Source organism: Physella acuta, unplaced genomic scaffold, assembly GCF_028476545.2.
Source record: "Physella acuta isolate Inbredline_101_S28 unplaced genomic scaffold, ASM2847654v3 ptg000776l, whole genome shotgun sequence".
Classification (NCBI taxonomy): domain Eukaryota; kingdom Metazoa; phylum Mollusca; class Gastropoda; family Physidae; genus Physella; species Physella acuta.
In genome coordinates, this window is record NW_026732294.1 from 97,622 (window position 1) to 115,000 (window position 17,379).

At 32.5% G+C, this 17,379-nt stretch overlaps 1 protein-coding gene across 1 annotated transcript in view; it reads right to left on the reverse strand.

Annotated features, from left to right (window-relative positions):
* Positions 1-11,604: 11,604 nt before the first annotated feature.
* Positions 11,605-17,379, reverse strand: part of LOC131950679 (uncharacterized) — a 10,494-nt gene continuing 4,719 nt past the window's right edge. Inside the window, exons 4-8 of the mRNA XM_059312904.1 lie at positions 17,199-17,279; positions 14,912-15,105; positions 14,071-14,325; positions 12,521-12,713; positions 11,605-11,706 (exon numbers count right to left, since the gene is read on the reverse strand). Of these exons, the coding sequence (XP_059168887.1) occupies positions 11,605-11,706; positions 12,521-12,713; positions 14,071-14,325; positions 14,912-15,105; positions 17,199-17,279 (825 nt within the window). The remainder of the gene's footprint in view (positions 11,707-12,520; positions 12,714-14,070; positions 14,326-14,911; positions 15,106-17,198; positions 17,280-17,379) is intronic.

A 17,379-nucleotide genomic window follows, 5' to 3' on the forward strand; every position in this document is an offset into this window, starting at 1 on the left:
TAAACGAATGTGATGACTTGAACTACTGTCCACGTCTACACGAGACATGCTTTAACTTAAATGGATCCGCTGCATGTAGATGTGATATAGGCTATACATTAACAGAAGATAACTGTCAAGGTTCGTAGAATTGTAATGTGTTGTACATTTTAAATTATAATGCAGTATACAAATAATTAACGTGATTGCAACATAAATATAGCTTACAATAGCAGCATCATTTTTATATAACATGTAGTGGTAGTAATTTCTTGAAAACATTTTCTGATAATGATTTGTGTGTAATGAATAACGAGTTGAGAATATCGATTACTAATAAAACTAAATTATAACAAAGAAAGTGTTCGAAATGCAACTAATCATTACTCCTTTAAAAAAAAAACATAATAGTATAAATACTCGACATATTAGTTTTAAAAATATATAGGGTCTACATAGAATAAATAGTATAACATTATTTACATTAAAAATGCAACTTAGAATATGATACTCGCACTGGTGAACTTTAATGTAACGGACACCTATCTACCAGCCAGATAGATGGTGAACGCCCCCGGATTCTTTCTTGGGGTTATATGCAAATGACATAAAGCCTAAATGAATGAACACTAACTCAACAACACACTAGGGCTCGATTTCGATGTCTAGGGAAAACTAGTGAAACTATTGAAGTTAACAACTCATTCAATCTGCATACAACCTTTAATAAGCGAACACAGTTGTGGCAGAACACTAGGTTAAACAAGATAAAATATTTAATTTAGAAAATAACAAAACCCAACTTACAAAGCGTAAGAAAAAAATACTATCACAGATTCTAACACTTTATAAAAATAGCCACAGGTCACATAACACTGCTATAGCATCAAGAATCACTTGGCGACAAGTAATATAATACTAGAATACTTAAACAACTTAAGAATGCATAGCACACTCAGGACTTAAGATCTCTCACGTTCAAATGGTCAGAATGAATTGCCGGACAAAATGGACGGCCTGGTCAAGATGGACTGCCTCGTGCTGCCTGTGCGCCATCTAGTTATAGACTTAGGCAACAGGGGAGATTATCCTCAACTCATGTAGCCATTGGTTGGGGTGGACATCTGATCTGAATCAATCAATCAGATCTTCATGGAAAATTTCTGAGTCTTAGACACTCTTAATAAGACAGTGGAAAAAACCCGGTTGTTGCACCATCAATCCATATATGGTATTATAACAGTGTCAAACTAAAAATGGAACACCACTAGACCTAAGTAGGTCACATTAAAAGAAAATGTAATTAACCAACAAATTCTATCTAACATTAATCGTAACTTATTTTCTCTAATTAAAGCATGCAATGAGACACAATATGGCTTAAACTGTTCCTCGACATGTACCTGTGTGATGGAAAACACCGCATCATGTAATAGCACAAGTGGTGCATGCTTATGTTCCCCTGGATGGAACGGAACCAATTGTGAAAAAAATATAATCGAATGTGATGACTTGAACTACTGTCCACGTCTACACGAGAGCTGCTTTAATTTCAATGGATCCGCTGCATGTAGATGTGATATAGGCTATACATTAACAGAAGATAAGTGTCAAGGTTCGTAACATTGACTTTGTTGTGTACATTTAGCAATGCAGACTTGTATATCAAAATCTAATGTAAATGCTAAATGAATCATTGCTGAATATAGTATAGTTTTTTATATGACACAAGCATAGATAGTAGTTTATTAAACGTTTTTTAGCATGGTTCAAAATGTTTTCAGAAAAACAAATGGTGTGTAAGAAACATAAAGTTTACATTATAAATTAACAGTTTACTAAATTAGAAGAAAATAAATGGAAATTCAAACTGCTAAAACCAAATTTACAAATAAAATTAGTGTCAACAACATTTAACTTGTTTTACAAAAAGCGGTAAATAAAGTCTAGATAATAATAATAACAAAATGTCCCTTAAATCTTTTGTCAAAATAATGTAACCTATACTGTAATTTTTGACAAGACTAAAGTAGGCCTAATGTTTGAAACAAAATATGTTTATTCAACACTTATTTAAATAGTATTCTCCATTTAAAGCATGCAATGAGACACAATATGGCTTAAACTGCTCCATGACATGTACCTGTGTGATGGAAAACACCGCATCATGTAATAGTACAACTGGTGCATGCTTATGTTCCCGTGGATGGAACGGAACCAATTGTGAAAAAGATATAATCGAATGTGATGACTTGAACTACTGTCCACGTCTACACGAGAGCTGCTTTAATTTCAATGGATCCGCTGCATGTAGATGTGATATAGGCTTTACTTTAGCAGAAGATAACTGTCAAGGTTCGTAACATTGTAATTTGTTGTACATTTTAAATTATAATGCAGTATACAAATAATTAACGTGATTGCAACATAAATATAGCTTAAAATAGCGCCATTTTTATATAACATGTAGTGGTAGAATAAATAGTATAACATTATTTAGATTACAAAATGCAACTTAGAATATAATACTCGCACTGGTGATCTTTAAAAGAAAATGTAATTAACCATTCAGTAAAAGCAACATATTCTATCTAAAATTAATCGTAACTTATTTTCTCTAATTGAAGCATGCAATGACACACATTATGGCTTAAACTGTTCCTCGACATGTACCTGTGTGATGGAAAACACCGCATCATGTAATAGTACAAGTGGTGCATGCATATGTTCACCTGGATGGAACGGAACCAATTGTGAAAAAGATATAAACGAATGTGATGCCTTGAACTACTGTCCACGTCTACACGAGAGCTGCTTTAATTTCAATGGATCCGCTGAATGTAGATGTGACATTGGATACACTTTAACACATGATAAGTGTCAAGGTTAGTAACATTGTAATGTGTTGTACATTTTATATTATAATGCAGTATACAAATAATTAACGTGATTGCAAAATAAATATAGCTTAAAATAGCGTCATTTTTATATAACATGTAGTGGTAGAATAAATAATATAACATTATTTAGATTAAAAAATGCAACTTAGAATATAATACTAGCACTGGCGAACTTTAAAAGAAAATGTAATTAACCATTAAGGAAAAGCAACAAATTCTATCTAAAATTAATCGTAACTTATTTTCTCTAATTAAAGCATGCAATGAGACACAATATGGCTTAAACTGTTCCTCGACATGTACCTGTGTGATGGAAAACGCCGCATCATGCAATAGTACAAGTGGTGCATGCTTATGTTCCCCTGGATGGAACGGAACCAATTGTGAAAAAAATATAATCGAATGTGATGACTTGAACTACTGTCCACGTCTACACGAGAGCTGCTTTAATTTCAATGGATCCGCTGCATGTAGATGTGATATAGGCTATACATTAACAGAAGATAAGTGTCAAGGTTCGTAACATTGACTTTGTTGTGTACATTTAGCAATGCAGACTTGTATATCAAAATCTAATGTAAATGCTAAATGAATCATTGCTGAATATAGTATAGTTTTTTATATGACACAAGCATAGATAGTAGTTTATTAAACGTTTTTTAGCATGGTTCAAATTTTTTCAGAAAAACAAATGGTGTGTAAGAAACATAAAGTTTACATTATAAATTAACAGTTTACTAAATTAGAAGAAAATAAATGGAAATTCAAACTGCTAAAACCAAATTTACAAATAAAATTAGTGTCAACATCATTTAACTTGTTTTACAAAAAGCGGTAAATAAAGTCTAGATAATAATAATAACAAAATGTCTCTTAAATCTTTTGTCAAAATAATGTAACCTATACTGTAATTTTTGACAAGACGTAATAAAGTAGGCCTAATGTTTGAAACAAAATATGTTGATTCAACACTTATTTAAATAGTATTCTCTATTTAAAGCATGCAATGAGACACAATATGGCTTAAACTGCTCCATGACATGTACCTGTGTGATGGAAAACACCGCATCATGTAATAGTACAACTGGTGCATGCTTATGTTCCCCTGGATGGAACGGAACCAATTGTGAAAAAGATATAAACGAATGTGATGACTTGAACTACTGTCCACGTCTACACGAGAGCTGCTTTAATTTCAATGGATCCGCTGCATGTAGATGCGATATAGGCTATACATTAACAGAAGATAACTGTCAAGGTTCGTAACATTGTAATTTGTTGTACATTTTAAATTATAATGCAGTATACAAATAATTAACGTGATTGCAACATAAATATAGCTTACAATAGCAGCATCATTTTTATATAACATGTAGTGGTAGTAATTTCTTGAAAACACTTTCTGATAATGAATTGTGTGTAATGAATACCGAGTTGAGAATATCGATTACTAATAAAACTAAATTATAACAAAGAAAGTGTTCGAAATGCAACTAATCATTACTCCTTTAAAAAAAAAAAACATAATATTATAAATACTCGACATATTAGTTTTAAAAATATATAGGGCCTACATAGAATAAATAGTATAACATTATTTAGATTAAAAAATGCAACTTAGAATATAATACTTGCACTGGTGAACTTTAAAAAAAAATGTAATTAACCATTAAGTAAACGCAACAAATTCTAGTTAAAATTAATCGTAACTTATTTTCTCTAATTAAAGCATGCAATGAGACACAATATGGCTTAAACTGTTCCTCGACATGTACCTGTGTGATGGAAAACACCGCATCATGTAATAGCACAAGTGGTGCATGCTTATGTTCCCCTGGATGGAACGGAACCAATTGTGAAAAAGATATTAACGAATGTGATGACTTGAACTACTGTCCACGTCTACACGAGAGCTGCTTTAATTTCAATGGATCCGCTGAATGTAGATGTGACATTGGATACACGTTTGTAAATGGAAAATGCCAAGGTATTTCGTTATTATCTTTGTAAATTTACAATGTGTACATTAAGTTTCAAAGTACATGGATGATACTTACTTAAAATTATTCAAACGGTTTTGAAGCTTGGAAGGGGGTAACAATGTTAAATAGTAAATGCAGCTTAATATACTAGGTGTTGAGGAGAAACTGCCTTTCTCGGTTGGCTGATATCTCTCCTTAGTAGCCTATTGACCACGAACTAAGAAGGAGTTAGATAACTGTCTTTTAGAGATAACAAGCAACTGGTAGTGTTTTAACGCAAAAGTTATTGTCGTAACCTATGTAGTGTTATCTTCATATCGAAAAATGACTAAAAACGAAAATAAAAATATACACATTCAGTGAATTAAACTAGACCCATTTGATATTTAAAAGCATACACTTTTGTAACTAGAAATTCATCTTATGGTTGTTTGGTTAAATCAAATTTTTTTGTTTTGTATTTAAGCTTGCAACAAAACACATTATGGAATAAACTGCTCCGTTATGTGCCAATGTTTCGTAGACAACACCATTGCATGTAATGAAACTACAGGTGCATGTTTATGTTCCCCTGGATGGACCGGGACAAACTGTGAGACAGATGTCAATGAATGTGATGACATACATTATTGTTTAAATGTCAACTACAGGTGTTTAAACAAAAATGGATCAGCCGAGTGTATATGTAATGATACAGTACCACAGCATAAATGTCAAGGTAGGCCTTACGTTTTATTTTATTTTTATGTATCAGAAGAAAAAAAAAAGGCAGTCACTATTGTAATTTCTCGCTATTTTTTAGGTATGAAAATAATGTGGAAAATTAATTTTAGCTTTACACCGAAATCAAAGCAGAAAATTATGTAAAATCAAACACTTATGGATCACACGAAGACATAATTACAAGTAACATTTATTGTGATCTAGTAATTTTGTTAAATTTAGCAAAGGCTTGAATAGTAAGTTCACTTTTCAAATCGAAAGTTCCATGGCATGACTTCGGCATATGAAGGGATAATGTGATCAGCATTATGCTCAGCGGTCTTTACTTTCCCCAACACAGCTGGGTGGAGTTAGAGACGTTGTACTTACTTGAACCCGGAATCGAACTCGACGCTTTCTTGTTAAAAGTCATATATATATATATATATATATATATATATATATATGATTAATTATACAATGGTTGTGTTAATTGTGAATTAATTATTGTAAATATAATGTTACTTCAAAGTTAAATTAATCCATTTTGTATGTATGCTATATGCTATATTTGACCCATGTCGATTAGAATGTACGTGAATGCGCGACACACGTTTTTGACGAAGCTTCTCATGAATCCGATATTTTTTTTATAATTTAAAAAAAACTGTTTCTAACAAGTGAATTCTTGCAAAAGGTAAGTGGAATATTGATTTTGTTTTAAAATTAATATTACAGCAAGCCTACTATTACGTTTATCTTGTAGTAATGCGTTATAATGTACCGTATACATAACTTATAATTACTAACTGTTGTGTAAAGGTAAAGCAAGATGATTTCGTCAATTTTGTTAAAATATAGCAGTTATACTCAGAAGGTAAGCATGTGTTGGAAATTTTGAAATTGTTTACGATTAATATAAAAGAAAATATTATACTTTTAAATTGTGTTACATACTAATAAAATGTTCCGGCAAATAGATGTAATGAAAACATACAAATAGTTGCAGATTAATTGTTGCTGTACAATTCAACTTCATCTAGACAAGTTCAATAAAGATATTATTTGCCCTACAGACAGTAGAATAGTATAGTACTCTTGGTTGTCTTACTTGGTAAGTTTGTTTGTTCAATTGATATATTACACACCAACGCCCTTTATTTTCCACTGAAAACAACAATTATATGATACTGAGACTAACAGACATAAATGTTTTTTCTCTTTTTTTGTGTATGTTCCGATTGCTTGCTTAAAACGTAAATGGTTGTGTGCATGAAATGAATGATAAACATAACAAATTACATTATAACGCATATCTCTATACATATACTGATTAAAAAAGGTAAATTTCCCATTTCCGACCATAGGGCAGATTATGTTGAGTCCGTATGTTTTTTTAACTCGGCATAAGAAATGATGGCGTGGTCAGCATTATGCCTGTTGCATTACTTTCTGTAAAGTGAATCGATACCCATCAGACCTGCGTGGACTCAAGCATGTCCCTCAGTATAGTGTCCGGAAAAAGATACGAACTCGAGATTATCAGGGTAGGAAACAATTCAATATTTTCTCAGCAGTGATTATCTCATCATCTTAAAGGGGGAGAACAAACCAAAAATATAACCAATTTAAGAAGAAAATACTCTTTCAATTTAATTGCGTATTTAAGACAGATGTACATCTTTCTTTACTGTTGCAGAGAGGTGGAACGCAGTGGCGTAGCGAGGTCGGGTGTCACCCGGTGCGGCACTTAATGGTGTCACCACCCGGAGGCTTAGCGACCATTCCCGGGGACAAACTTTCAAGTTTTCGATTTGCACCACCTCTCAAACTTTCGATTTTCACCCCCCCCCCTCAAGTTTTTCTCTATCTATATATTTTGCTATTTTTTGCCTTGGTGTCACCCCCCCTCAAATGGTGTCACCCGGTGCGTTCCGCACCCCCCCCTCGCTACGCGCCTGGTGGAACGTAAAAAAGAGAAGAAAATAAATTTAAGCTACACTCATGTAGATTGGTTATTAAAAATTATTCACAAACACATGTCATTTTTTTTAAAATGATTGAGTGGGGTAATAGGGTGATTCCAATGCCACGTATTTACAGAGACAACAAAATTATGAGTGAATAAATTTGAATACACCATCAACAGAAAGGTGATTGAGACGAATACACAGAAAATAGAGTATATCTCAGGTATTTCTTAGAAGAAGCATAGTTCTCCCCTTATCACCTGCCCCCCCCCCCCTTGCAGAAGCATATCCACAACCCCTTAGAATGAAATAAAAAAATATTTTACATTGAAATGAAAAATGAACCGCCCATCCCAACACACACACATGAACAATCATGTCTGAAAGGAACACGGATTATAAATTTAAAAACAAAAAAACAACTTATCGTTTTGGTTAACTAAATGTAGGCCTACAAAGAACAGAACTAAACTAAATACATTACCCTTTAGAAAAAGGTATACCAATTACGTCCCCTTCTACGAATTGATTCCCAGAAAAAAAACATACTTTTTCTAGGAAAAAGGGCAAACATTTATCTGATTACCATGGTTTGATAAAGTGTTAAGTGGTAGGTAAATCACTGGGATTTTAAATACGACCGTTAAAATATCTTACACCCTAAATGTTACTAAGTATTAGTTTTGATCAATAACAGTTTAGAAGCCGTTGTTTTAAATGTTTAAGTTTATGTTTCCATTTGCGTCATTGTTTGCGTTCGTGTTTGCCTTTATTTGCGTTTGTTTTGCGTTTTTATTTGCGTTTGTGGTTGCATTTTCGTTGTTTTTTTAGTTACGTTTATGTTTGCGTTTGTGTTTGTGTTTAAATTTGTGTTTCCGTTTCGGTTTGAGTGTGGTTTTGCGTTTGTCTTTGTGTTTGCATTTGTGTTTGTTTATTATTTTGAGTTTAGGTTTTGTTTGTTGTTGGTTATGGTTAGGGTTACGTTTAGAGGTAGAGTTAGGTTTAGTGTTATGCATTATTATCTCAAACGTCTGTATTTGCATATAAACATTTAATTGGAAAAGTAATATGTTTCTTAAATCAGGGCATTGCATGGTACACTACTGCTTAATAAACACGCACGTCACGTTCCCCTATACAGATGGGTTTTTCACAGGGAAGAGTGCAGGGCCTGGCTGGGATGGTTATTATCTGTGTATATGTATAGTATTATGTATTTGAATATATATATATATATATATATATATATATATATATATATATATATATATATATATATATATATATGTGTGTGTATGTGTGTCTGTAAATGTGCATGTGTGTGAGTGTGTGTATGAAGGGCGAGAGGGAAACATTTAAATTTAATAATCTTTATTGTAAAATGTTCTCATAGTTTTGATTTTATTTTATTTAATGCACTAGCGTGTGTGTTCTTCTGTTAGCTATGCTAATATGTGTACATTTTTACTGTGCTCTTATTTATTTCTTAATATCTACTATATTGGAAATTTAACGTTTAAGCAATGTGTTACACAAATTTTGTCAAGAAATACGTTTACTTGGTCTTTAGAGAAAAAATTAATTTTAATTAAAGCAATGCATTATCATATTCTTTGTATTCATGTATGCAGCGTTTTGTTTTGCTATTATACTTTAATGTTATATATAATCAAATTTCATTTATGAGAATGATTGTATCAACAATACATTTGTGACTTTGAACATAAAATTGCACAATTCATTCTAAAAGTTTCTGTATCCTGGCAAGGTTTAATAGGAGGACAAGTTCTGCACATTGTATACAGTATACGTCAAACAAAAACAATAATGTATGACTAAGCTACAGGAGACACACTGGAAAAGAAATATTTCCGCGTAAAAAAAATGTTTCCACATGATAAAACACTATAATCATCCAAATCACAGAGCGTCGCGGTATTTAAAACGTGTGTCGATGACTGACTTCAACGTTTTCTGTCAACCAGCTTTAGAATTAATGTATATTTTATTTCAATAGTCGAGACGGCGATAAAAAATGCATACATTGACGCATAATTTAGCAATGAAGAGAGAGGTTTTTTTTTTTAAAATCTAGGTTATAACATAATAGATCTTGCATTATTGATATTTGTCGTCAGCTCTAGTTATCGCTGTTTTCGTTTGGTTTATAGATGAGAATAAATATTTTTACAGACGTTTTCTTAGTTCAGTGTCTGCTTTTTATGAGTTAGTTGCAAATCTTGTAAACGCGTTTCAACTCAAGATACGGCCCTTTTTCGAGGATATTGCAAAATAAATATGTTTCCATTCTATGTATAATTAGATTTGTCATGAAATTGTAATTGAAAAATTATTATATCGAACACTAATGGGGAGATAAAAAGATTAAAACTTAGCGATCGATTGTAAAATTATCTATTGAGGGATTGCTGTCAAGGCTGTTCGATATCTTACCAGAGCGCCCATATTGGTTTAAAGTGGGGCAGAAAACGTATTTGTAGATCATAAGCTACTGGCAGTGATTGAACGCAATTTCAATAATTTTTTAATTAATGATTTAAACAAGTACATTTATAACAAACGAGAAATAAAACGAAAATAAGAAAATAAATCAAATATAAAAAAATAAACGATTTGTATTTATTAAGAGATCTCATGAGCGACCAAACCTTTTTTACATTATGCGAATTTGTTTTATTTCCTTTATTTTAGTATATTTTAAAAGCTTTTTATTATAAAAAATTGTTTAATTATAATATACGAGCAGACCCGCGGCATATCATACGCCGCTATTTAGTTGTTTTTTCTATTTTTCAGTTATTCATAATTTGTGAATTTTGTGAATTCGACACTACCAACGTTGCCATTGAAAATATTTCTTTAAAACACTATAAGTAGCTCGGTAAGGACGATAACCCCCCCCCCCCTCCCTCCTTCACCCCCACCCCTCCGTTAAAGTAAACTCCACTTAGTTACCCCCCCTACGTTTAAAATCGTTTCAAACTAAATTATCTGCCCCTAATAGTCGTCACTAAACCCGGCTGTGTTTGTAATGTTTGTAAACATTAAGAGTGAACCACAACTCACCAGACCATGTAGGGGTGGGGACGTAGGGAGCGCGTTTGCAGCTTGTTTTCTAGCGGCTCCCAGAAGAGAATTATATATATAGATTTTTAGTCAACGAAGTCTGTTTGTTTTATTTTCATTTGTGACATGTGGCCCGTTTTTCAACTTAATTGTACACTCATTTAATGCAGATATACATTTTTTTGTGACAATTCAATGATATATATTTTGTAATAGTATAAGCATTTTGTTTTATTTGTAATGTCTGATTGTGGATTGTTGCATATCGTGAAACTCAATTTTCTCTTCTTGTTCCCTTTCTTGCCCAAGACACATGGGACAGATGCAGTAGAATTTATCAGTTACAATTGTAGAAATGTCATTTCATGAAAATATATGGACAATTGGTCATTAAAATATAACTTTATAACACATAAAACAGATTTAAAGCGATTACTCCATCCACAAGTTTGCAACGGTAACTTGTTTTAAACTATAGAACGATTTTTTGCTTGAGCATCGAACACGAAAGTTTATATATTGAAAGCCATTGGTCGAGTTTTAACGCAAATATATATAGCTATAGCTTATGCGGTCTCAGATTCATTTAGATTTATAACCAACTACTAAAACGTGTAAAATGAAACGAATGTAATTAACAAGCAGTTGAAGTTCTACAAACAGCAAAAATTAAATTCAATAAAAAATAATGTATAGGCCTACTTTTAAGCAGTATTTTAATAAAACAATTTAAGATGTTATCTAACTAATCGTTGTAATTTAAGACTTATAGAGTGTTATTTTTCAAATGCAAATATCGCTCTGTGTTAGTTATCTTCCCCTGCGTACTTTCAAAATGGAAGTTTTATTTTTAGCCTTTTCAGCTGTGTCCTTACAAATATAACTCAAACAAAAGTACTGAGCGTCGGTGTTGTGAAGGCCAAACTGTCCATCAACACACGAGTACCCTTGTATGTCCAACTCCTGCTTGTGCCGGAACTCTGGTCAGTACATCGCTCCGATGATTTGCTCGTCTGTACTGGACATGTTGGCTTTGAGCAACTCTTGTACTGTAGATTTGTAGGATTTGACGAATGTTCTTATTACCTGTGGATAGGAGGAGGATTGTACTGCTAAGATTCAATGAAAGTAAGAAATACGCATAGAATCATTTTTTAGGATGATTATCTTTAGAACTAATTACCTCCCTTAGATACAATTATTTCCCTTAAAACACATTACATCGGGGAAAAAAATACTTTTTAGTACTGAGTTTTGGTTTGGGAAAAAAACAATTGCATATTTAGCGTGGATTGATATAATGCAATGTGGTGAGAAAAACAATAATCTTTTAAATACTGCCTTTTATTTATTTTATACACTGAACGCACTGGTTTTTTTTTAAAATATTATGTGTAATTAATAACACTTTAGAAGCCTCTTAAGAATGCCCTCTATGTTTACTTCTATCTTTCCGTGTGCGTTCGTGTTTTCTTTGTGCTTGGTTTGGGTTTGCATTTGTGGTTAGGTTTGTGTTTGCGGTTGGATTTGGGTTGGTTTTCTTTTACTTCTATGTTTGCGTCTGTGTTTGTGTTTTCTATGTGTTTATGTTTGTTTTTGCGTTTGTGGTTTGGTTTGTGTTTTCAAAAGCGTTTGTGTTTTCGTTTGTGTTTGTATTTCTGTTTCGTTTATGTTAGATTTGCGTTTTTTTGTGTTTTGGTTTTGGTTGTTGTGGTTAGGGTTAATTAATTTAAAAACAAATTAATTCATACATAAATTCAAGAATATCTGCTAGATAATATAACGCATTACTTTTTTTAAAAAGCGTTCTAACTTGTACGTTTTGAGCATTGGGCCAATGACATTTGGTCAAGTGTTTTTCTGGCAAATCTTTATTTAAGGTAAAGTTACAAGCACCCACCTGATGAGTACCCATGACGTAACCACCAGCTAACCACACGTAGCTATTTTTGATGTAGTCCCACGGGCTGAGCTTCTCCATTGTATGTCTGGGAGCCACCTCGGTAAAACCCACTCTACTGTTGTTGAAATCTGGAGGGATCTCCAATGTGAAGTTCTTGTTCCTATGCCCCATTCTGTCTTCAAGGAGGTTTCTAAGTTTGCATGGAATTTTATCTTGTAAAACGTAAACATTTTTTTTTAAAATCCTGTAATGTGTCGAAGTTAATGTAATGTTAAACTTTTATACTACGCAAATATTGATATTTATACAACTATTCCAAACTGACTGCTATTCTAGGTTCAGACTTTCATTAACCTTTTTGTGCGTCACACAAGGAAAAAAAAATTACCACTTCCCAACAGTGTAGAAAAACAGTTCAAAACCTAATTGGCAAAGAAATACAGAAACGGGGTTGGATAGGACGCACCTTGTGTAAAACAAATGGAAATATCACCAGCTATGCCATGCCATCCCCAAGAAAGAGGAAGCAGGTAGATCAAAATAAACTTGGTAAATGTCGTACGAATTTCGTAGATCTAGCAACCTAAATATCGCCCAGTACCGAGTACGACGGAGATGGTGGTTTCACCCCAATAATCCACAAGAAATCCATAGGAATAATGATGATGAAGATGTTATTCTTTAACTTAATCATCACTCTCCTTAATTTGATTACAAATGAACTTGAATTCTGGATAAATGTTGTGGGCTGGATTGAGGCTCTAGTTAACAACATTTTAATAATTATTAAATTATTAAAATAACGAGCCGACCCGCTGCGTATCATACGCCGCTATTTAGTTGTTTTTTTTCTACTTTTCAGTAATTTATAATTTGTGAATTCGACAGTACCAATGCTGCCACTGAAAATATATGCTTAAAAACACTAAACCCCCTTCCCCCCCCCCCCACGTGAAAGCAGCCTCCTCTTAGTTACCTCTTCTAAGTTTAAAATCGTTTCAAACTAAATTATCTGCCCCTAATAGCCGTCACCAAACCCGTCTCTATGATTGTAAAATGTAAACAGCGTGACCACAGCTCACATGACAATGTTGGGGTGGGGTGGGGGTGGTAGTGATAGTGATAGAGAGAAAGAGAGGGGACTGCAAGGAGGCGCTTGCAGCTTGTTTTCTAACGGCTCCCAGAAGAGAATTATATATATAGATTATTAAATTCAAGTGTGTCTGTAAGGTCTTGTGCACATGAAATCTTAATTATTGTGTTATTCAGGCGTGTTAGAATAGTAGCATAAACTCCTTCAGTGAATGAGCAAAGTAGTTTCATGTTCTTACCTAACCAAACCGGTGTCCTTATTAACACAGTATAATACTAAAACAAATTAAAGCTCATATCTAATTGGCCAATATCTATTTTTAACAGCACATGCATAAATTTAGGTTTCCAAAACTGAAAACAAATGTCAATACCTAATCTGACCAACATACACATATTATACAAGAAATGACCTTAGCTTTTCCATGCCATAACCCAACATGTCTAAACCTTACCTAAAAAGACCAATGTCCATCCACGCCAGATACTTAGTCTGTACCAGCTTGAGGGCCATTGCCAAGATGAGGGCGTCGTATTTAGCACTCATGGTGCAGCTGTAGTTAGCGTCGATCATCGTGGGAGGTAGGTTGGAGTACGAGCTGTTCTTGTAGACTTGTTGGATCCTCTCTAGGTTTTTGAAGGCGCCCAGCTGAGACCTGGAGATTTTCACAATCACAGTTCTGTCGTCGGGTTGATGGGAGCGGATTTTCCTGTATGGTGGATAGGGTAAATGGTAGGCGTAGTTATAAATAAGTATGCAAAATGTATATACATATATATATATGTATATATATATATATATATATATATATATATATATATATATATATATATATATATATATATATATATATATATATATATATATATATATATATATATATATATATCTGTTATTATGGTATCGATATAGAAAGAGAGGTTGTTGATAACATAGCTACTGAGTCAAATATCAAGAAATTTGAAGACGAAATCGTGAAGAATCTAGTGGACCATGTGCCAGCGCTGTCTATACAATGTTAAAAATAACTAATCAAGTAGTAGAAGCATATGGAGGGAACATGACTTTCAGAAGATGCTAGCAAATCATATACAACATTCAGACAAGAGGTAGTCAGAGATTACACATCCATACACAACATGTTGAGTGGGATATCTGTGTTCACCCAAATGTCCTTCGAAGTGTTAAGAACGTCAATGAACATGATGTTTAAAAAATAATATTGTGATGGGTTTTTGGTTTTTAAGCATGATATTCTTAAAAAGCAAACTTATCAAAAATTTAAATTGACCTACTTAAAATATTGTAAAATGTCCTCATCTTCGAAAAACGCCACAACTGGATTTTTCAGCCAGCACCACGTTGTCATCCATTGCTTGTATTTAGTTAATGTCCGTATGCCGGAATTCTTCTTTAAAGTCCCCAGTTTTAGAAACATCGTCACTATGGTGATAGAAGGAACATCATCTTCTATCTTGTCGATGATGTACTGAAAAGTAAGTCATTCAACTTAGTGTTAAGAAATGAATGTCTGATCAAAGCACTAGTCTGACTTCTCAAGGTACCACTTATCAAAAACCAGACCCAATTAACAAGTGATTCCTTTTGGTACCAGAATGGCTTAATAGAATAAAGGTTAAACAAACACTTCTCTAACAACGGTGTAGCTTTAATGGTTACTTTCACAATTCTGTTTTTTACTTTCTCGTATATACGTAGTATAGAGAAAGTATTGTAATCGTGCAAACAAAAAAAATCGAGATTTTTACAAATCTCGACGTTTTACACCTCACTGATACGGAAAAACATAATTTTGCAATCTTGTCCGTATGTCTGTGTGTGTGTGTGTCTGTGTGTGTGTCTGTCCGTGTGTAAACACGATAACTTGAGTACCGTTACAGCTAGGTTGATGAAATTTCATATATAAGTATTGTATCAAAATCGTAGATCCGTATCAACTTTTGAGCGATTTCCGATAACCGGAAGTGGTACTTTTCCTACTTTGAATTTTTTAAAAGCCTATAACTTGAGTACTATTTCAGATAGATAAATGAAATTTCACATGTAAGAAAAAGATCTAATCCTCTACCTTCTGTTAAATTTTGAGTAATTTCCGTTGACTGGAAGTAGTAATTTACGCTACTTCCGATTTCTCAAAAAACTAATGTAAATTTTAAAAGTACTAATAATATTGCGCACTATTATGCGCTTTTTTTATTTGCGTTCACTTGGTGTGCAATTAATTTGTCTACGAGATTTTATTCTATTTTTAAAACTTTAAGTATTTAAAATGGATTAAAAATCATGTCTATAGCCCGAGTTTCCATCCCCTGTTATTTTATATAAGAATATTCGAGAAAGTTTAGGGGAGATCACTCCCGGTTTATTTTTAAATACATTGTAAAATGGTATTTTAAGTTTCATTTAATTACTTCTGCTTCTTCTTTCTTCATTAAAATGTTAAAAGGGATTTCGTCCAGCACACTCAAGTATTATGTGTCAACATTTCTTTTTTGATTATCTCTCTCTTAAAGCGTTTGCAATTCAATAATAAATTTTAAAAAATAACAACTACAATTATTCTATTTTTGTTGTTGTTGAGTTTTCTCTCCTAGATGTTTTGCTATTCATAGCTATTGAGCATCATGTGCCTGCAAGTTATTACAATTCGTAAGCTCCATCGCTTCCTATAAAGCAAACTTCTACAAACTGAATGTGCATTACCTACAGATGTTTAAGATGTTAAACTTTATTATAGGCCAAGATGACTTAATTTTTTAAAAACTACATTTATTTACCTTTAATTCGATACTAATTTTAAGTATCAAAATTAATCGGTGGCACAGAAAACTATGTTTAAAAAAAACGTGTTTGTATTTATCTAGCTACGATACTATGATACAGAGGCTTAGTTTATAGACAGTATTGTGACGCGGTTGACCGTTCAGCAGAATTGTGTCGTCTGCTGGACTTCTTCCAGTTCAAATAAAAGGATTGCAAAATGGGCGGGATTACTAGGCTGTTGTCTGGAATAAGTTTTATACATATATATATATATATATATATATATATATATATATATATATATATATATATATATATATATATATATATATACATATATATATATATATATATATATATATATATATATATATATATATATATATTTACCCTGATAAATTCTTTAAATCATGTTTTATTTCGTTTAGTAAGACGTAATATACAATTTTATATTTGTCGCACCAAGTTTGAGTGTTATCACAATATTATAAAAAATACAATTAAATTAAATGGACATTCTATAGACAGGCACTTAGAAATAACAACTTAAATTAATATTGTAACAAGTTTTAATTTTTCTAACATATTTCAGAAACTCATAGTGTTTTCGTCCTATAACTACTTTTTTTAATCGTTCACTTGCAATCCAAATTGAGATACAATGTTTGTTTTTTTAATTTTATCTTCATAGTTTCCTTTCTAGTTTCCCAATGTTAGACACAATGACTGGCACGGCATGAACCACACAAGCTTTTAAGTTAATAATAATTTTAAATTGATATGAAATTTTCAACTTACTGTTTCGTTATTTTGTGTTGTGGCATTTGAAACCACACATAACTGCTTCACCTTCGCACTAACAACACTTTTGACATAACCCTGCATAGATCAAAAAATTAATTAGAATAGAAACAAATAAAAGTAAAAATTCACAAGCTTTCAAATTTTTTAAAAAAATTTTCTGTTTGTCCGTCCTTCC